The sequence below is a fragment of the Anguilla anguilla genome, chromosome 1 (assembly GCF_013347855.1).
Source record: "Anguilla anguilla isolate fAngAng1 chromosome 1, fAngAng1.pri, whole genome shotgun sequence".
NCBI classification, from domain to species: domain Eukaryota; kingdom Metazoa; phylum Chordata; class Actinopteri; order Anguilliformes; family Anguillidae; genus Anguilla; species Anguilla anguilla.
Window position 1 is genome coordinate 18,991,393 of NC_049201.1, and position 21,689 is coordinate 19,013,081.

The window sequence follows — 21,689 nt, forward strand, 5'->3', positions numbered from 1 at the left end:
ATTGCTCTCTTTCCATAGATCAATATGATTCAAGAAGAGTCATTCATTTGTCACTGTATATAGATATAAAAACATATTTCCACATTGCTATGTTCATTTTAAAGTTGGTAAGAGGACATTCGGGGAATTGTATTGCCATTTAATTTTAAAAAGCAAAAATGTAAAGTATGTTTAAATAACAGACAATGCCACGTGCATGATATAAACTTCATCATTGTTTTATTTTTTTTTATTGTACATTTAGTGCACTGCTAAAACGGTCTCACTTTAAAAAAAAAAAAAAAAAAAAAGCATGTCGTCACATTGTAGTACACTGAGCCAGAACGTAGTACAAAGGCAACAGCAGAGGTTCCTAAATGAAACACACAATGAGCGATTTCATGTCCCATTCCAGTGTGCACACCCCTTCCATCTCCAACTAAGACATTGATGCCCTGGGATCTGACACCCAGCCCGGTTCTTTCTGTGCGGCGGACGGCAGATTCAAGCAGCTTTCGCAGAAGAAATCAGTCTTACAATAGCAGCTCTTCTACAGTTGCATACTGATCATGAGAGAGAGAGAGAGAGAGAGATGGAGAGAGAGGGTGAGAGATGGAAGGAGGGAGACAGAGCGAGGGAGAGAGAAAGAGAGAGAGAGCAGGCCCGTGTTTTATTTCTGTGCCGAGAGATCTCTGGAGCATTCTTGTGCCCCGCTTCCAAACTAAGTGTAATTTAAGCCTTTCGTAGATGCAAAGTGTATGCAGGGGCTCTGTTCAAATCTAATCACTCACACTGACATGCAATTCTTTTCCCCACCACCATCAACTCTTTGAGAATAATAAATCACATAAAAACATAAACCCTCATACGCAGGGGATGGCAATCACATCGTGATGAGAGTCGGTGTAATTATAACCAAAGGTATAATTATTTGTCATCTCGTAACCAAATAATTGGAAGCCGGGATTACCTAATGTAGACTAGTCATTGTACGTTGCTCTCAGACCATCAAAATGGCCATTACACCGTGGGCTGAATGTACTTAGTATGTGTTCGACAGACAAGCCAAACCCACGACAGTGGAGGAGGCGGAACAGTCTTTTCTTTCCTTCGTGGTCATCCCTAAGGCAGAGTCGAGTCAGAACTTTAATTGTCCCATTTCTACAGAGGATTTCAGTTTAGAAGACGATTAAAATTAATTGGTTATATACCATTTTAGCTACTTAAAATAAATTAAGCATTTTCGTTTATGTTCTTGCACTCATTTTAAAAAAGGAAAAAAAAATAATTATCTTAAATTGCCCCTTAGAAATGTATAGAATAGGGAATACTCAGTCCCAGAAATCTCAGCTTTTACTGTAAAGATAGAAACTCTGCCTTCTGTCATTTCTTGCCTTTTTTCCTTGTTAGAATGTCTGATTGCTGTCTGTAACTAATACATGTTCGGCTCAAATGTTTCAATGCAATTCGCATTGTATTCCTCCACAGCAGTTGTATGCTCTGCTGCTGCCCAATAGGTCCCACCTTTGCTGTATTCTCTCTCAGACCTCAAACTTAAATCTGCTACACAAGCAATGTGAATTTCGAGGGTCTGAGCCATACAAATGTACATGTCATCATGCCTGCAGGCTTAGGATTATAAGCAGCAACAGGGGATGTTTAAGTATCGGTACTGTATGTGCAAATTTAAAGGTGAAAAGTTACAACACAATAAGGTCTTCATTGTAATAATAATAATAATAATAATAATAATAATTTAACTCCCCAGACCTACGGAGGGTACTTTGGATCCAAAGGAAGACAAATCAATTTGGCATGAAATGCGTTGAAATGTTTAGGCTGACAAGAGGTTGCAGACTGCAAACCAGACAGAATACATATTAAATCCACAGGAAAAGCAATGGATATACTCTGAGATCTTCAGTCTTCACATTAAAAATACAGTTATAACCCAGTGATTGAAGTACATTGCAGTGGGAGGCATTTCACAGCAAAAACTAAACAGATGACACACAACAGTAGCTCTATTTCGGACAGACATGGCCTTGAGACTGACCTTTAAACACACCACATATATAGTCTAATAGAAAAACCACCCCTTTAAGGTCAGTAGTTAAAACCAATTTGATTTTAAGAATGGTAAACAGAAACCATCTCAAACATCTTCAAGAAGGACTTCTTTCAAGTGACGTGCTAGAACACACAGTACAATTTCAGTCAAATTGAACCTCTGTTGTAGCCCTTACAAGTTTGTTAAGTTTGCTATGATTACCGTTGGAATCCAGTGCATGAACACGGAAATCAAACATCGGCTCAACAGCATTGATCTTGCATTGTGTGAGGTAATTACAAGATGATATACAATCATGATAATTGGTCTTGTGAGCACATACTAGCAGTGCGTCAACCTCTGTAGTCTGAAAGATCTTAAACTGAAACCAAGGATAGTTTTGAATTTCCCTGGCCAAGCCTACACGGTGGACAGCCAAAAGCCAATGAAAATACTAACTGAACATGTTATGTGCCACATACAGAAAGACATGATGGGAACCAGACATGAACACCAAGGTAAAAAAACAAGCCCAAAAAACAAGCCTAAAATGAGGGGCTGAGGTTTTTTAGGTTCTATCCACAGAAATCTGATGAGACAGTGGAATCATGCTAAGTGGGGGCTTGTAAGTGATTGTATTTGTCCAGAAGATAGTAACGTTTTTTTCCTCTGTGTACAAGCTTGGGAGAAAACAGCCACTTTGATAATATTTGTAGCTATATTAAAGTACAATCATTTTACAAGAAATCTTTTTAAAAACTGTACTGTGTGTCCTATGCCATAAGTGAAATAAGGTGGATGTTTGAAAAGACATCTCTTGTCTTTTGTTGGTAGACCCACCAGTGCCTAATACTGCAGTAAAACAGTTTGTACAACCAGATAATGCAGCATAGTGATGCTAACTGGCTATCATATGGTGTTAGGTACACATGAAAATCCAAATAAACAGCATCTAGAATACAGTATGCACTGAATCTACCACCAATGCAATTGATAACCAAATCTGGTCAAGTCCTTTCAGATTTATTACAGTACAACAGGAGGTGTATTTATTAATTTATTTTTTTTACTGCAAACAGAATATGCAGGGCCCCAATTAGTTCAATAATTTTAGTAAATAAGCAGTGTTATTCATAAATACGATCACAAATCAATCCAGATGCCCCTGCCAATTTCCAGAAGGTTCTTAGTTGTTGGCAATACACAAGGAAATATTCACAAGATTTCAAGTGTTTAGTCAGACTTGGGTCCTTCAAAAAGCTATTTTTGAGAAACATTTGCATTGTTAATTTATTATGGGAGTCAAAACTGTGTACAGACTGGCCATTTTCCAGGCGTGGCCAAGGGAATGGGAGCTCTGTAGGGTCTCTGCTATACGAAGCTAAAATTAAACATGCATTAACGTTACTATGACACATTAAAGATTTATGTGGGTTCCTCTGGGATAGCAGTGTGTTCTCTCATGGGGAGGGTACCATGGTGGAGATCAGGTTTTACTGAACTGCTGTCTGTCTCTGTCAGTTGTTTGAGCAATAAAGCAAGCTTTCTCATTTGCTCTGTCATCACCGTCCCTCAGCTCAGCTCTCTCTCTCTCTCTCTGCTCTGTTCAAGGATATAGAGCAACAAAAATGAGTCACAGTTTTTGGGATATTTCTTTCTCCTTTTTTTCTATTCTTTTAACAAACAACAAAAAAATCACAGATACTGGTAAATGAATATTCAGAGACATCTATTTACACCTCTGCCAAAAAAGGTATACAGCACATCATAAATATTTATAGTGGGGAAGAAAAAGAAATCACTTCTTATTTCTACGATTAGACACCGATTTTCTACACAATGTTTGTACAATATAAGAAATTAAAATGACCCCAGTTTCATTATCACCATCCTCTTGGTTACATAGAAACTATAGAGTGGTCTGTGGCCGGAAGACAACACCTGTTGAAACAGCCGTTGTTAGAGAGTTCCGAGGGGGTTGGGGGGGGGGGGGGGGGGGCGTTGCTCATCTCAACCAGGCGACCAATGAAAGCCCAGTACACTGATGGTGTGCACTGAAGAAATCTCCCAGACCAATGGAATTCCAAGCGGCCACTGTCCTCTTTACAATGACAGGGATTCCTTTGATCGCAGTCTCTGATTGGACAGTTGTACAATATATATCATCACATGAATCACTTCAGTAGTACCAGCATTCCCTCGCCACCGTGTCCTCTCAATGGAAAAAAAAAAGAAAAAAAAAGCAGAGAGTCTACAGCATTTCCATTTTGGAACAATGGAAGCCAACTTGTGCGCTGGGTGTGACGTCAAGCTAACATTTGCTCGAAATGTCACCGCCCTGGCTGAAAGATATATTCAAGTTTTGTATAAGATCAGGGAGAGGCTGTCGTGTCGGACGTGCTGGTGGTTGCGTGCCTCTCTCCAAATTCCTGCCTACTGCATTGCTTAATGTAGACCAGTGTGACATGGTTGGTGTAACCCACTGGGTCAGACACCACTCCATGCACAGGCCTGACTCCCCTGAAAGCTGGCTGCCCATGTGACTATCCCCTTCTCGCTAAAAAACAAACGCAGCTCCAAGCTTGGCAAAACCAGCCATTCACCTTTCATTGGCGTGGATCATTCTAAATTAGAAACAGCTAAAAAGAAGCAGACAGAGCACCTTGCTCTTGGGGGTTAGGATAGATAGCACCCTTCATATACGGGCCATTGATGATTTTGAACACGGACTCTCTTGGATCTGTACTACTCCGTGTCATATCTGTGATCCCCGCTCCCTTGTCAACCTGATCAAATCACACGCCTTTTTCAAGAATGGATTATGCGCTTGTGAATGTGCCAAAATTTGGTCCTGGGGATCATGTTCTTGAAGATAGAAACAGAAAACAGGACATTGCGTTTGTAGCACGGAGTGGCTTATCCTTTGCCAGAACACACACACACGCACACACACACACACACACACGCACACACAAACCTCACAGTGCATCAACATCGCAGAGCACCTGCAACAGGGAGCAGAGCCAAAACCGTAAGTAGTTTGAGTGAGTCACCGAACACTGAAAGCAAACCTATCCCAGCTAACCCAAGCCTCCCTTTATTGCTCATTTAATGGATAGTAAAGTCACTACCTGTGTCTACATTAGATTGGTTAGACGTATTACTGCACTACCTGTCTATATTAGTTTAGGTTAGACATGTTACTGGTTATGTGTTATTTTCTTAGCCAGGAGAACACCAATCAGCGCAGTGCTCTTGACTAAACTTTTAACAAAGTACTGAGGAGGTATGTTCACAGATGTCTGGCTCAAAGGACCTCGCATATTCCTTTTGTTTTTTTTTTTTAGAGATAGAGAGATACATAGAGGGAGAGATGACCATCCAATGCACCAGACTTTTAAGAGTACAGAATAATCCATTGTGATAAATATCTACACATCTGGACAATGTCCAGGAAGCAAAAATGAGTTGTGTTACACACAAAGTCTTCGTGTTAGCTAGCTTTTCGGTTTCATCAGAACACACATATGCACACTTCAGTCTCAAAACTCGGGAAAAAAAATCTTTTAAAAAAAATGAAGCAGCACATAGTTTTACAGGAAGCTGAGGCTCTTCCTCCTGAAGACAGAGAGAGGGGGGGTTGTTCTTCATATAGGACCACAGACCATAAACAAAACAACAACAAAAAAAATCTTACCTCTGTACATAGTATTTGTTATATATTTTAAATTAATCTGCATCATTTATATTTATATTTTAACCCAGTTCTGCATTCACTTTCTTTTTTTTCCCTCTCTTTTTTTAAAAATTTCTTGGGCTCCAAGAAACAGCAGTCTGTAGCCTGCGGGTGACAGCGAGCAGCAGCTCTCCCTCCTCGCTCCAGACATCTGTCTGTGTGTCTGGCCGCTGCGGTGTTGTCCGTCCATCTGTCCGTCACACCTTGGCCTCCAGCATCTCCAGGAAGAGTTTGTGCATGGGCACCTTGCCCTGCACTTTGATGCTGTAGAAGTGCTGCACTGCTTTGGTGGCGGTCTGGCGCAGGAGGGGCAGGGTCATGAGCAGCTTGCCCGCCCGCCGGGGGTCCTCCTGGTGCTGGCTGCCCTCGTAGTCCTGCAGGGCCTCGTGGAGGGAGTCCTGGAGCTTCTGCACTGCTTCCACGTCCTCTATGTGCATGGAATCTGAGAGGGAGGGAGGGAGGGAGGGAAAGGGAGGGAGAGAGAAAGAGAAAGAGATGATCCGTGAGACCAGTCTAGACACAGAGCAGTTCAGAACAGTACCGTAATGACGGTCTTGGGACAGGAGAGCTTTGGGTTCTAGGCTAGCAGGCTGATGAAGTGAACACACTTTTATCACTGGGTAACATTATGAATATGAGTGTGAGTATGAATAATATCAATCTTTATTGATATGATGTATGCTAAGATTTAAATTATTGCAAGAATACATAGTATTTTATGTATGATGTTTGCATCTGGACATCAAATTAAAAGTGCAGTATATCTTCAGACATTAAGCTTTTTTAGTCATTTATATATTGGTTTAGGTGAGCCCCTTCTTCCAGCTTACATACTTTATGTTTGACACATTATCCATTTACATAGCTAGATGAATAAAATCCAGCCATCTAAATTTTGTTTTACGTTATAAGCCTAGCTCCCTTACCACGTTGCACACTGCTGCATGACATTGGTCTCATCCAAAACGAGGGGCATTCTGAATTACATGTTCTGCAGGAGACTGCGTTGATTTTCACCACACAAAAAAAAAAAAGTGAAGAGAATAAACGGGAACTCCCTAGGAGAGTCTCCCTGGACGTGATGGGCACAGACAGCTGGGGGCCATAAATTCCATCCAGAATAATTCCATATGGAGTCCGTGGAGATAAATCCCACACGTGCGTTTAAGCAAACATCCAATGCAATCTAACCAATCCCTTAATTTTTGATGGCTCAGGTCTGAATTTCATATTGCCTCTGACCAAAATGACTGAAAATCAATGTAATCCCAAAGATACGCCAGGCACAAGTGGAATGAACATCGGCTTGTCAAAGGCCAATCCCCGCAGTGAAGGAAAGCACATTATACACGCTGTTCCCTAATACAGCAGTGGACTGCATTGTGTGTCCTCATACTGTGCACTCCTTCTGGGGACCAGAGGCAAGGGCGGTCCTTCTTTAACATATAGAACACACACACAGCCAGCGCCCTGTCAAGTTAAAATAAATGACTTCTTACAGAGAGGAATAAATGATTAAGTGAGTCATACAAAATGGCTCATACAGTGTTCTAAGATTCATGAAATAAAGAGTTGGAGGATTTTCTTGCTCTTGTGTATCTTGTACCATTTTACTGTCCTAGGAATTCTCTATTTTATATAATAGTGTTGACTTGTTTACATGACTGTGTTGTTTTTATGCACCTGCAATAACTTTGTCATTTTTTTTGAAGGCAAGGTGCCTGGCTTATTTCTTTCCTTTTCTTTCCTGAATTTGCCTAATAGTCACTCATAAAAACCATTCATGTTTTTTGTACAGAATAGGTAGCACATTTATGATAAATGGAACTGCAGTGCATCTGATTTTAAATCTGAAACACAAATGAAAACATTTCAGTAGGACTCTTAGGCCAATAATGCTGAAAGAATCAGAAGCTGTGCATCACTCCAGTTCCACTGTAAAGGAATTTATAACAAGTGCATATATAAATAGTATAGTATATATTGAATAACTACATAATACATCTTCTATAATATAAAGTTATTAAAGTATAATTAAATGGACCCCACATTGGGTTTTTATAAAAATTACTCAATCCTGTATATCATTTTTACTCAGTAAATGTCAATGTTACTAATGTTACTTAATTAATTCATTAGTTGAAAACAGAAATCCATACACAGGAGTACATTTTAAAACCAAAAAATCTTTTTCTAAATAAAAAAAAATCAAATTTTAATAATCAAGTTTTATAAATTAATGTTTTATAAAAAAATTATCTGAAAAAGTTGGGATTTATATACAATTATCTGAATTAATACTAATGAATATGACTGCATGAAGCCATTTTGATCTGACTGAGGATAGTCCTGGTGATGGCAATGCAAAAAATAAATAAATAAATAAATTCAATTCAAAAATAGTCATGATTTTAAAACTTAAGTACCAACCCTAGCTGATTATTAATAGCACTCACCAACACTAAAATGAACTCCTTGTGTCTCAGCTAAGAACGTTCCTTTTTTTTTTACACAAGTTCTTCTAAGGGTGTCCTAGCACCCCATTACGGCATTACAGTTCTTTTGTGTGTGGTACTGCGCTGCACGGCCTTCTCCTCGTGGCGGGGGGGGGGGGGGGGGGGGGCACTGAGGTCACGGCATATTCAGCGGGTAACCTGTGTCTAGCTCTCTGTGCGTGCTATCAGCTCTCGTGACTTCACCTTGGTGCATATTTCAGCACGCCGGACAGTAAAAAGAGGAAAACAGATTCCGAAATTCGCTTGGAATTCATTGACTGGAACGACTGTATTCCCAAGACCTTGAGACATTTCTCACCCTGCCGGCTGAAAGCAGCCCGCAGAGGGAAAATAAAAGTGGTTGTTTGGGAAACGAAGGGGAAGAAAAAAGAGGGGGGGGGGGGGGCAAGCAACAGCAAGCGTCATCAATAACTCCGTGATGAGACGATCGATATACAAGGAACGCTCAGGATTCCTCGGTCATATAATTTGAGATATAAGGTGTAAAAAAAACATGGCCGAATGAGGCTCGTTGCACTCTTCCGACGCCTAACTGACGGATTAAGTGTCTAACACACGATCCTGTGAAATGCACTTATATCACAGGAAATAAATTAAATATACGTATTCTTGAGATCAAGACGAGGTGTGTGAGAACAAAAAGCACATGGTAGCCATGTCTGAGTACTGTGGCAACATTCAACCACTGTGTTTAACAAATGCGCTGACCTTGAATATAAGTGAGCCTCTGGAAATGGGGTGTGTGTGTGTGTGTGTGTGTGTGTGTGTGTCTCTGTGTGCAGATGCATATATGAGTGTTGGTGTGTGTGTGTGTGTTTGTCTGTGTGCAGATGCATATATGAGTGTAGATGTGTGTGTGTGTGTGTGTGTGTGTGTGAGTGGTGGGCGTGGGGGGTGGTGGGGGTGGGTTGTTGGAGGGGGGGGGGGGGGTGGCTGTCTGGGAGGTGGGGGGTAAAAAATAACTTTGAAGAAACAATTTCCTTGCAATCCATCAGAGAGCCCACGTCGATCCGATTGATAAACTGCTAATTACAAAATCAATGGCTATGAATTTTCACAGCTGTCAGACAGAGGGGATCCCGAGAGAGCGATCTCACCGGGTCCTTGTTCAAACGTTCCAAAGACTCCCCCACGGTACACAGCCCCCCCCCCCCCACTAACCCTCCCCACCCTCCCGCCCCCTCCACCCCTCACCATCCCCAGAAAGGGTCTGTCATCTGAAAGTAAAGCAAAGCTCCCGATCAGCATTTTCATTTTTCAGGCGGACAAAAAAAAAAAAAAAAAAGGCGGCGGCTGGGCAGGCATTGATCAGAGGGGGAACGGGCCCTGCCTTCTGAAAAGCAAGCTGTCGATACGCGCGCGGCGTCTTCACACTGGAACAAACGAGGCCCGTCGCTCCCTGACGCTCATTCCATTCGACTTAACACATTTTATTGACAGCCCCTGTGCTCCTAATGAAATGCTAAATTTATCTCCCGTGGCTGCCGTGCCCCGCGGCTAGCGCTATGGAGATAGAGAGAATGGAGGGACACCGCAACACGGAAAGGCATTCAATTAAAAAGCGCACCGTTCCCCGAGCCCTTTTGTCCACCCACCCTGTTTATCTCAAATTTATCAACCTGGCTGCGATTCCGCGCTCAGATAAAAACCCACCCCCCTCCTCCCCCCCATCTTTTAAACATTATCCTTTTGTTTTGTTGACTCCTCTGTCTGACAGATGACTGTTCTTTTTTTTTTTTGTTTGTTTTGTTTTCTTGTTAAAACTTCAAACTGTCTCCGCTCGCCCCTGCTTGGGGAAGAGTATTTTTACACGCGACACAGCGGACGCCGTTACGTCCTCGTGCCATTTGAGAAATGTCCGTGTCAGAATGTCATTGACCCCAGTGGCCCCTCGTGAAAATGTTAAGATGAACTTTGCTAAGATCGTGAATAATTTGTTACGAGTAGGAGGGATTATTTCCCTGCTACCTTATACGCATTTCTTATTAGTCTGTTCAACAAAGCATGCAGCTGCAAATTCAACAAAACAAACAATTTAACAGCTGAAAAAACCATCAAACAACACGATGATAATTATCAAAAACATACAGTACAGTTAGGCTCCAATAATTCTAGCGCAATTAAGACATTTCTCAGCATCCTAATATTAATCATCAGAGAAGAGAGTTTTCATCAGTAGAATCTTAATTGCTCAAACTGAGTATTTAGGAATCCTTGAAATCAATGCGATGTTTTGTACTTGTCACTGAATGATGTATATCTGGATTGAGTTACCAACAGAGACATTTAGAGATGAAATTGTGTATTTTTCTTTTAGCAAATGGGCACATACAACACACAACAAATACATTAGCTCAGCTACTGTAACAGCTCATGCTTTGGTGAAATAAATATTATAAGTATGCTAACATTGTGTTAACCTTTTGTGGTAACATTCATATCTTAAGCTTTCAGGACTACAGTTAAATGAAAATGTACTTGTAATTTCATTTGTGCCATAAAATGACAAATAAAAGTATGGGCTGCATCAAACTACATCAAATGGTATAAATGTTACATTTTGAATGAAAATCTTTTATTAAATTATAAATGAGAAATTTTTAAAAAATCCCAATTCATTGATATTTTTAAAAATATAAATAAAACGTTCAAGAAGCACACAGGTACTAAATACATGTTTTTTTACTCTGGATGTTTGGGAGGGTGGGCCTTATTTGCATCGTTTCGAGTGAGATTCGCAGGGACTACGGGCAGCTGTGCCTACCTGAGTTGGCGAGGGCGATGGCTTTGAGGGTGACGAACTCCTCCTTCTCCACCTTCAGCTTCTTGTACTTGCGGACCAGCTGCAGGATGGACACGTACAGGTCCAGCAGGCCCGTCAGGCGCGAGTGCTCCTCGTCCATGATGTAGTCCTCCGCGTAGACCAGCTCGTCCTCGTAGGGCAGCGAGCGGAACACGATGCTCAGGATCAGGATCTCCATCCATGCGCTCTGCAGGAGACTCATCTGGTCTCCCAGTGACAGGTTGGAGAACCCTGGGAAGGAGAGCAACAGCGCCTTGTCAGATCTGCTGTTCGGGTCTACTGAAATGACGCTGTGGTGGCAATTTGCATATTTTCTTTTTATTCATTTATTTTCATCCGTATTTATTTGAGGGGGTGGGTTTTATGTTTTGTTTTTTGTGTGTTTTGTTATTTGTCTGTGCTTTTTCATGTGAGGTTTCAAAGCCTTTTTCCTCAACATAACTCCTGACATGCTAATATATCCTCTCTGAATCTTTGAATCCACAACTAGCTCTGCCATTAAGCAGCCGATATTGTAGTGTCTTGTAGGGTCTTTGGAAGTTCCTTTGTCTGAGTGAACAGAACGTGTATACACATGCGTATACCGTGTGATGTATCATGATTCTGAGGTCAGACTGTTTCCCTGCTAACAATAACAGCTAAAAAAAAAAAGGAAACTCAACGCTAGATGGACGGCGGCGCAGATTGGGGTGCTGGGGTGGACCGTGTCGATTCAGGTCAACTCCCCACATCCCGTTCCTATGTTCAGGAGCGGCGTATTTTTAGACGCTCTCTGGAATGTCCTCTTCAGAAGGAGCGCTCCCGCACTTCAGAGGGACTTAAGAGAAGGCGGTAAATAAGCGGGGAGGTTAAGATCTTTGAAACATGAGGCTTTCCCACATTTCCCTGTTTCCCGTCGCACTCCTATTCATCTAAGTGATATAATCACTTGGACAGATCCTCATTCGGAAGGTTGAGGACGTGACCCGCGGTGCTTAGCCTCCTGCTAGCAGTGCGCGCACGTGTGTGTGTGTGTGTTTTTGTGTGTGTGTGTGTGCGTGCATTCACGTGTATGTGTGGTGTTAGTGTGTGTGTGTGTGTGTGTTCATGTGTATTTACGGTAGGGGACACGCGGAGCAGGTGATGAGGAGGTGATGACAGAAGCTAGGTCTGCCAGGAGAGAGGGTCAAGCACACCCTAAAGCCCTGCCCAAATCCTCTTTCCGGCCCTGACAAATAACAGCTTAAATATCCCAGCTCCAAGCTTTGTGAATGGCTACATTATAAATATAATTTACATCATTCCTTTGCTTTCTTGGATAGCAGGCTTCTTCTACACCTGCTCAAATGACCAGATTTCTTTTTTTAAATCATAAGACTGAAAAACTATGGTGTCAGTTGATGTTGGAGAAATTCAAAAGAGGAAAGAAGAAATCCACAGAGAGGAAGAGCGGATAGCCATCTCTCCCAATTTTCTTTTTTCCCCCTCAGCTGCCAATAAACTCTTTAAAGCCCCTCGCCACCCCACACACACACACACACACACACACACACACACACACACACACACACACACACACACACACACACACACACACACACACACACTCGCGCGCGCCTCACATTCTGAGCATGCTGTTTGCCTGCAGGCGTCCCATTCTGACAGCATATTAGCCGCTCCACACAGCCTGATGATTAAAATGATTGCTTTTACAAGTTTACTGTGGCAATGCTATCTGCTCCCCTATAATTAAAAGGCAGTTGATTACTGTATTGACCAGGTTGGGAAATGCTCCTCCTCCTGTCATTTCCCCAGCCCTTTTTAATACATATTATCTCATTGAGGGAGAGTTTGGGGGGGTGATGTTTATCTGTTTGGGCCTGACACTTTGGAGCGCCTCTGCACACCGCGGGAGAGCCAGAGAGAAAAGGGGGTACCTGAGTGTCCAATTTCTCTTATCAGTCTGATGAACACAGGGAAAAGAAGACCTGGAGGATACATTAATTAACAGATTGTAATCGGCCTTCAGAATGTGAAGGGGAATCAATAGTCACAAGAAGGGAGGCGTCTGATCAAACTGAGTGCAGTGAAGGAGGGAGGCAGACATCTGCAGCCATGCTGAAGAGACCTGGCCCAATTATAACCCCTCCCCCTTTTTGCCAACCTCAGGAAGAAGTCAAATTTAGATAAACTCGAATGCCTTTATGTTCAAATGGACATCATGCACAGTTACTGTTGCAGTTGATAATATGGGGTGAAAAAAGAATAGTACAATAAATTAACATGTATATGTTTATATTTATATACACACATGGTATCTGAATATGCTATCTAAATATGTATTGATAAAACATGTCAATGGCAAATGCGCATCTATTGTGAAAGTCTTTCCTTTTTAATCTTATTTCACATGCACAACTTGTTCCTTCAACTATCAATTAAAAAGCCAGTTTGTCAGGATAATTGGTCTGTAATTCTTCCTATGACTGAGCTACATCTTGGAGTCTCCATTGGACGTAGTCCAGTAGTCACAAATCAGTCTCTGAGTAAAACCCAAAAAAAACACATTTTCACTTTATTCCAAATTCTAAAGTCGCACCCCCTCTGTTCCCCTGGAGTCCCAACACAAATTGATCGACAAACTATTTTGTGTGTCCGTTGTGTAATTTCCCTGTCCAAAATAAAAGGCCAAACCAGGCAGCTTAGCGGTACGCACTGTTTGAATTGACCACTGGAAAATTGTGAAGTAAGCACAGACATGAGGCAAATTGATTTGGGCATCAACTTTGCATCGCGTCCGCACGCGAGACAGCTTTGACCACAGGGCTGTTTTTACGGCAGGGGGAAAAATAGCCCTTTTGTTCTAAACGCGAGGGCGTGCGCGAAACGGGCTGTCTGCTCTGCATACACGAGACGGCGCAAAACTTTTCTGAAAAAAAAACAAAAAAAACGCCAGACACTCACAGCTCTGTGTGCACATTAAACACAACAGCCTGCAATTATGTTTGACAATAAAAGCCCTCGGATTGAAACCTCGGATGCAATTTGTTGTGGGACTTGAAGAGGCGATGTTTTCCCCCCCTCGCTCCGTCTTTTCTTTAGGAGCCTAAATTATTGCTCCAAATGGGATCCTGTGTCTTGCCGTGCCTTTTTCCACTCAATTTAATCGAGTAATGAAGTGACTTCCCGGCACCTCGGGTCAGATGGCGCTCCAGCCGAGGGGCTCGGGGGTGCGGCGGAGTTAAGTGCTGCTCGAGCAGGTGATTTCCCCTAATGAAATATCAATATTTACATCTTCATTTCCAACCTGCTGCTTTTGTGCAGTTTGACCAAACATGACACAATATTGAGCAAAGCGAGGGGGAAAGTCTATACCGCCGCCGTCGGAGCCGGGCGCCGCGTCGCTCGCGCCGGCCTGACCTCAGCCCGCGCCGCGCGGAAACCGCGGGGCTTCCACGGGCAGGGGCGGGGTCAGTCATGTGCTCACATTTGGCTTTTTCTTTTGTCGTATTTTGAGGTGATATTTTCATTGTTGATGCTTTTTTATGTTCAGACACAGCCATGATACGGTTTGGGTGCGTGTATCCAAAAAGCAACAAAGCCAAAAAATATCAGAAAGAAAATAAAAAAATAAAACACAATGAGGGTGTTTTTCACCCCCCGCCGGCGCGACGTCTGCCCGGCCCCCGACATGAAGACGTCCGCGCGGCGTCGTTACGGGCCCCCATGCATCTCTGTCTCTCCCAAGACTCGCCCATTATCTGGACGCGCGCGGCTATCAGGGAGACGGCGCTCGCTGCTGTCACGCAGGAAGTGACAGGCCTGTCCCCGGGCTGGGGGGAGAGTGACAGGCGCTCGGCGGCCGCGCAGCGAGCAGGTTAATCGCTCATTTCGCTCTTAACATGCTTGAGAGCCACTTCCTCTCTCCTCTCTCCCCCAGCAGGGTAGGAGCCTCGGATCACGCCCGCCGATTTTTTCTCTCTCTCTCTCTCTCTCTCTCTCTCTCTCTCTCTCTCTCTCTCTCCATCAGTTTATTACCTGAGCCGAGATTTTCACAGTGAGGACGGTCCACGGCATAAAAAGTAATCAGTTTGTCTGCTCGTATTTATGGCGCGCAATAAACTTTGCACCAGCAAACACCTTCCGCAACAATGCAAGGCCTGACCGGCCATTAGTGATATTTTTCAAAAACCAGTGCATCAATAACGGCCTCTCCCCCAGTAGGCTAGTGAATCTGCCTCTGGGTTACTGAAAAAAGGAAAACCTGTAACAAACAAGAAATTTATTTTATGCGGCGTTGAGTTCCTTTCTATATTTTTGAGAATGCTTTGTTTTGCCGGTTCACTTCACCAGGTGTTCGACATCCTGCCTGCCCTCCTCCTCCGCCATCTCCTCCTTGACCCCTTGGCCTGACTCTGTACCCTCTCCATTAAATTTGTTCACACGCCGGCAACGCTAATTTCCCTGTCTGTTATGCAAATTTCCTACAGCCGAGCCCCTTTCCCCAGTGCCAGAGACCCCCATCCCTCAAAGCTCCGAGCAGGGAACAATTGAGGCAGGTAGAAGGAGAGAGAGAGAGAGAGAAGAGGGGGGAGGTCTAAAAGAAGATTAAACAGTGAAGGTGACAAGAAGAAAAATAAATAGATTTTTGGCCATGATTAAAATTGAGCGTGTCTGTATAATCATCAGTGGTGGTGAAGAAGAGCTCCGTGGACCCCTTGCAAGGCTGCCATTTCATTTGCTTTCGGCGCCCAGAGGAAAAAAAAAAAGACAGGGGTAAAGAGGAGGGGACTGTGGGGAGGTGTGTGGGGGGAGGGGGGGTTGGGTGGGTAATCTCTCTCTCACTTGATAAATCTCAAACTGTCACGTTTATCTCCAAACAAATCAGTCCAGACCCCCGCAGTGGAGAGGGGCTTTCCTGACCCTCTCCATACCGCGCCGTTCCCTTTCTCCTCACATCAGTGTAATTCTATCCTTTTATTTGTCGTCACATCTGTTCGCTCGCTTTTTTATGCAGCGAGGAGGGAATCCTGGAGAGAGCGAATCCCTGTGTCCCACAAACCCCCCCCCCACCCCTACCCCACCCCCCAACCTCACCCACCCCTCCAGAACCACGGCGACGGGGAAGGGGGCCGCGCTGGAGCGGAGGCCGGGGCTGGCCCGCCGGGCCCAGCCCGCGCTGGGGCAATCGACGGGGGCATTTCATTTTCCTCCCGGTACCAGACCCGGAATTAAAAGCTCCAAATTTTCCGTTGAGTGGAGTTCATATTCTATTAATTTATTATTGTTGCCATCTCCCTCAGGGCCATTAGTGTTGGTAATAAAAGGAGATGTAATTATGAGACTGTGTGGCCCCCTCCAGCTGCAGCTCCCTCGTATTTCATCCTCAATCAGGCTGTGGGCGAGAGAGAGTAATTCTTGCTGGACAGGGGCTGATCTATCACGGCTTACAATCAGACAGCCCAGCAGCCCTAAAGCACCAGCCTCCCCTCCACCAGCAATCTCACTTTAAACAGCCCAGCGCTCTCCAGGTGCCTGCTTTGTAAATCTTGCCCCCCACAAAAACCCGCTGACATGCAAATCACCCGTTTTAAGCGCTGCAGCCGGCAGGTCTCTTATTTTCCTTAAACAAAGCGGATTTATCAGAGATGATTCCGTGGGTGTCATGGCTAATAGACATTCTACAGCAGAGCCACCTCTTGAGGAAATTGAGATGTAAGGTCCGTGCTTTTTTTTTTGCGATTATTTTTTTGTGAATAAAAATAATCAAATTGGAGTCAAAAATGCTAAAGCCGATGTCCAGATGATGGTTATAGTGACGGTGTATGTGTGTGTGTGTTTGTGTGTGTGTGTGTGTGTATATGTGTGTGTGTGTGTGTGTGGGCGCGGTTGTGTATGTGTGCGCAGCTGGATGCGTGTCTTCTTGTGCACGGGCGTGTGCGCCTGACTGTGTTGTGCGTGTGTGTGTGTGTGTGTGTGTGCGTGTGTGCATTCCTGTTTGTGTCCATACTCGTGTGTGTGTGTAACCTGCAGCTGCCGCCTGTGACTCTTTCTGAATTTACATGACAGCATCAGGAGGACCTAATCAATACATGTGCGGTCATAAATTGAAGCACTTGACACAAATAATTTGACCTGAACCCCGGTCACATGTGGAAAGACATGCAGCTCCAAAATAGCCTTGAAGTGATGAATATTTCCCCTTTTCTGATGCTGAAGGCACAAGGCCTGGGTCTCACACATGGGGCTGCATTGTAAGATGATACAAACGGCTTTGCAGTTTTACCACATTCATCTTTATTCCAGCTATATTAAGTTGTGCATTTTCATTACATTGTCATAAATTAAAGAGAAATGCACTCAGATGTAAGAAAGGCTGTGTGATATTTATTTTCATATAACAAAATGTTATATGTCTAGAGGATCTGTCGACACGTTTTCTACAATTTTGCCATGCTCATCTAAATCAATTTGGCAAAAAGTACTGGTTTACAGTTTTTAATGTATTGGGCTTGAAAGGTTGAAAACATACAGTACTTTGCGCATTTCAAGCATAGATTTTATTCAGCGTGTTACATACTTTAGCAAGCCGTAATTCACAGGAAAAAAAATGGAACACCTAATTTTTATAGCACTATCTGCATTTCTAAAACCATAGCCACGCCATTATCTCATGGTAAGGTACTGAGAATGAGCAATTTAGCCAATGGACTATGAACGATACTAGATTTTATAACATTAAATACAGTAATCCCCCTTGTCTTAATCCTCACCCCCTGACCCCGTGACCCCGATTTCTCAGTCTTAAGCACTCCCGAGAGTCTGGCATCTTTTATTTCACACCAAATGTCTCTGTTCAAACCAAGGAGCTGGTAGGATCCCGAAGATTCTGATTTACATTCACACTGAACAAAATTTATTTCAATTACCAGCCGACAGATAAGTAAAAAAAAAGGATCCTATTACACTAATGATTCCACGTAACCTGCACAGCATTGCAAAACATACAAATCTTAATTATCAAGACCTATGATAAAATGTCATATGTAACTGTATAATGCTATACTTCACCCAGTTAATGATGAACTCAAGCCACATAATTATTATTTAAACCAAAATCATGAGTAGAAATGCAGGACTGGTATTTAGTCACTACTTTGTGCTGAAGAGGTAAATAGGCATTAGAAGCACCAGTTCCCTTTTCAAAAACATTTCTGCGAACACAGAGGAATGCTTTTTATGTTCTTGCTTCTCTAAATCAGTTCAAATTTATGAGAGATAACAACAAATATGCTATGTTCCCAACAGCAGTCAGTTGTACACCCCCCCCTCTCTCCGCCACCACCCTCATCACAACCACCGCCCCCACCACCGACCCTTCTTCACATCAAAACCTTCAGCAACCTCTTTCTAAATGAAGCCACCAGCAGCTATCTTCTTTCATTATTACTGGTGTCATATCTTTATAGATGTGCAGCATGGATCACCAGGATCTTACCGCTTGTTGTGGGGGCCCGTGCCCCCAAATCCTACAAAGCAGCGGAACGCCCCTTTTCCTGCCCCCCCGCCCGACTGTTACCACGGTGACCCCCCTCCCTTCCTCCGCATCCCTCCTCCCCCCCTGCCTCATCTCTCCATTTCATGCATTGGTTTTGGGCTGCAGCATCCTCCTGACTACTCAATCTATCTTTATAAGTCTACGTCAGCCGGCAAATTGAATATACTAAAAGCTGTCTGTTGGTCTCTATATTTAATAAAGTGCGCTGATGAGGTGTTGATTTATAGCCTGGCTGTATTCACACTCTATTACAAGGAGATTATGCTCCTTGAGTGGGATCAGCCTGGCAACACAGTAAGTAGATTTCACAATTTAATAGGAAAGGGAAAACAGGCATAGGTGGGTGGTGGTGGTGGTGGTGGCGGGGGTGCTTTGGCGGAGGTGGGGGGGTGGGGGGGGTTTGAATGAGTGGCGTGCCGAGAAACAAAAACATCTCCGTTTGCATGACGACCGCAAGTGATGGCTCTTTTTGCAGGAGGCGTGCAGGCACAATTGGGTAAGACATAAGTGGCCCTTGCTCAAATCAGACTGTATAAAATAACATTATTCATAGCATTAAACTGCATGGAACTACAGTGCCGGATGGAAATCAGAGGGGGAATGTGTGAGGGGACGGAACGCCTCTTGAGCACAGTCAAATTCAGTGAGGGCGGTGTGGCGCAATAACAATTGATCAGCGAGTCTCTTTTTCTCCGTTCAATAAAATGCACACAGCAGCATCAACGCGCAAATGCCCAACACATCACTGATTGCATTAGAATTTAATTAAGGGGGAGCATGTGCTTTCTCTGTTAGTAATTACTATGCCTTGCATTTGTCTTTTTGTTATCGGTTTGCATTTGACACAAATAAATACCCTGGTATCCTCATTATAACTCATTAACACACATCTATCACTAACCTACTTATACTCAAGAGTCTGTCAGTGCTCTGAACTAAACCTAAATTATTGTGCCTCCATATATTAAAAACAAGCAGTAATTTGTACTGTAATTTGTACTTTGAAAAATAATCATCCTCCTAGTAATATTAACATAAAATTTATTGTGTAAAGTAGTTTTCAGGGGGCACTTAAGATAAATGTGGCAAGCTAAATAACAATATTGCGAAAACGTTTTGTAAATACAAATCCAGTTACTGGCGTTGACTGGTTAAGGAAATAATGTGAAATGATATGAAAGTCAGTCGACAACAGAGTACGTCTCAAAAACAAAATTAGCATTAAAATAAAGTGCGTTACTGTGGTCAGCTAAGGGTGAGCAAAAACATGACTTGACTGACTGTGTTGACGGATTCAAACCCGCACGGTGACGAAGGCGAAGAAATCTGTAGCATCGAGCCGCGGCGATTCCCGGCTGAGGACGGGGACGGAGGGACAGCAGGTGATGAACGCTCGCGCGGTCTGAGAACACCGCCCCGCTGCATTCCGGATTCCGCGCGGGAGCGCGTGACATTCGCGCGTTTGCTAAGTCGCGAGGGCATGACTGCGAGGAAAAATTCCGCTGACCTCGGACGCGTACGCACATGCTTGTTGAGTTTGTCGACGTCCTGCTTAACCCCCAACAACGCTCGAGCCTTTTGGAATATGAACGATGGAGTATTGGAGGGCGGGGGGGGGGGGGAGGGAGCAGGGGTTTGAAGGGAGGGGTTGCTATGGTGTCAAAGGTCTTCAGTATGTTAGAAGCGGCAGGCCATCTGTCACTGTCTCCCTATCATCACGCGCAACGGCCGCACAACAATTAACCTGCAGCCGCACAAATACCCCGCGATCTGCCGCGAACACGCAAACAGCGAAAAGGCTTTCTGCGCATCACTCTCCCTGATTACTGGTGCATCAGAGGCAGATTAAAATCAAGGTGGCGGCAGCAGAACATTATCAAAGTGGGTGATAATGAACCAGTGGCAGGCCCCTTGAGAGGAAAGCCCACATGGAGCATCCAGATCTTTTATATAAGAACAGAAATGGGAGTGAATTTCAAAGCAGTGCGGATGTACTGTACACTCACTGACTCACTGTAACACTCACTGACTCTGAGTATTACACCTGTAACAATGGACCCACAAATCTGTGATCTTCTAAAAGAAAATCACTATAAATAAGCATTGTTTTAATGCTGCTGATGATGATTATTATTATGATGTACATAACGGCACTACTACTAATACTACTAAAATAACAATAATAATAATAATAACAATAATGATAAAAATAATGATGATAATAATACCAATAATGATAAAAATAATGATAATGATAATGGTTTCTCCTTCTTCTTCTTCTTCTTCTTCTTCTTATTATTATTATTATTATTGTGGCATTTTTTTAATAAAAATCATATTTCATATCAGGTATAGTGTTTAAACAAGATTATTTGTATTAATATCGATCCTTACGTTGCTGAAAGAATGCACCTCATTGCAATACAGTGTGCGCACAAAGATTTCTGCAAATGTGGCAGACAAATATTGCATGAACATCAATATCCGAATGGTAATTGAATTTATGCGCACTTTCTTTTCTCCAAATCCAGATAACAAGACAAATTAATGTAGATCACAAGAATCAAGCGGAGTAATTTTCCCCGCACTTCATGGCCATGAGTTTGTGGCAAAGCAATCTGTGCAAAGCGGAAAGAACCACTCCACAGAATCACACGTGTGGCTCGAACCTTTTCAAACCAATTTATTAATATTATTGGGGAGAAGCAGCTATGAAAAATCAATCAGGAAACGTAAGAGCCTATTATCTTCGCCTATCTATTGTTACCTTTGGACTTGGTTGTTGCCTGTCTGCCTCAATCCTAATCAATGTTCCCCACTTCATAATGAACTGTTAATCTTTTTTAATTCCACTGCCCAAGGCCTCAAAAAATCTATCAGAATGCAATCAGCAGTTTTTTTTCTCAGAGAGAAGACAGATGTGGGCATTGAGCAACAGTGGTGGGCTACCCTGAGGAAAGAATTGTGCATGCAGGACTGTACAACACGATCCTTGCTGAGCAGTGAACCATCTCTCATCAGCTCAGCCAGTACAACGGGGAGTGCCTGTGTGTGTGTGTGTGTGTGTG

At 43.2% G+C, this 21,689-nt stretch overlaps 1 protein-coding gene across 7 annotated transcripts in view; it reads right to left on the minus strand.

Annotated features, from left to right (window-relative positions):
• Positions 1 to 202: 202 nt before the first annotated feature.
• esrrb (estrogen-related receptor beta) overlaps positions 203 to 21,689 on the minus strand; it is a 72,369-nt gene continuing 50,882 nt past the window's right edge. For all 7 annotated transcript variants that reach the window (XM_035395644.1, XM_035395627.1, XM_035395608.1 and 4 more), the window contains 2 exons: positions 11,046 to 11,315; positions 203 to 6,207 (listed from right to left, as the gene is read on the minus strand). In XM_035395644.1, coding sequence (XP_035251535.1) covers positions 5,963 to 6,207; positions 11,046 to 11,315 — 515 coding nt within the window. In that variant the 3' untranslated portion in view covers positions 203 to 5,962. The remainder of the gene's footprint in view (positions 6,208 to 11,045; positions 11,316 to 21,689) is intronic.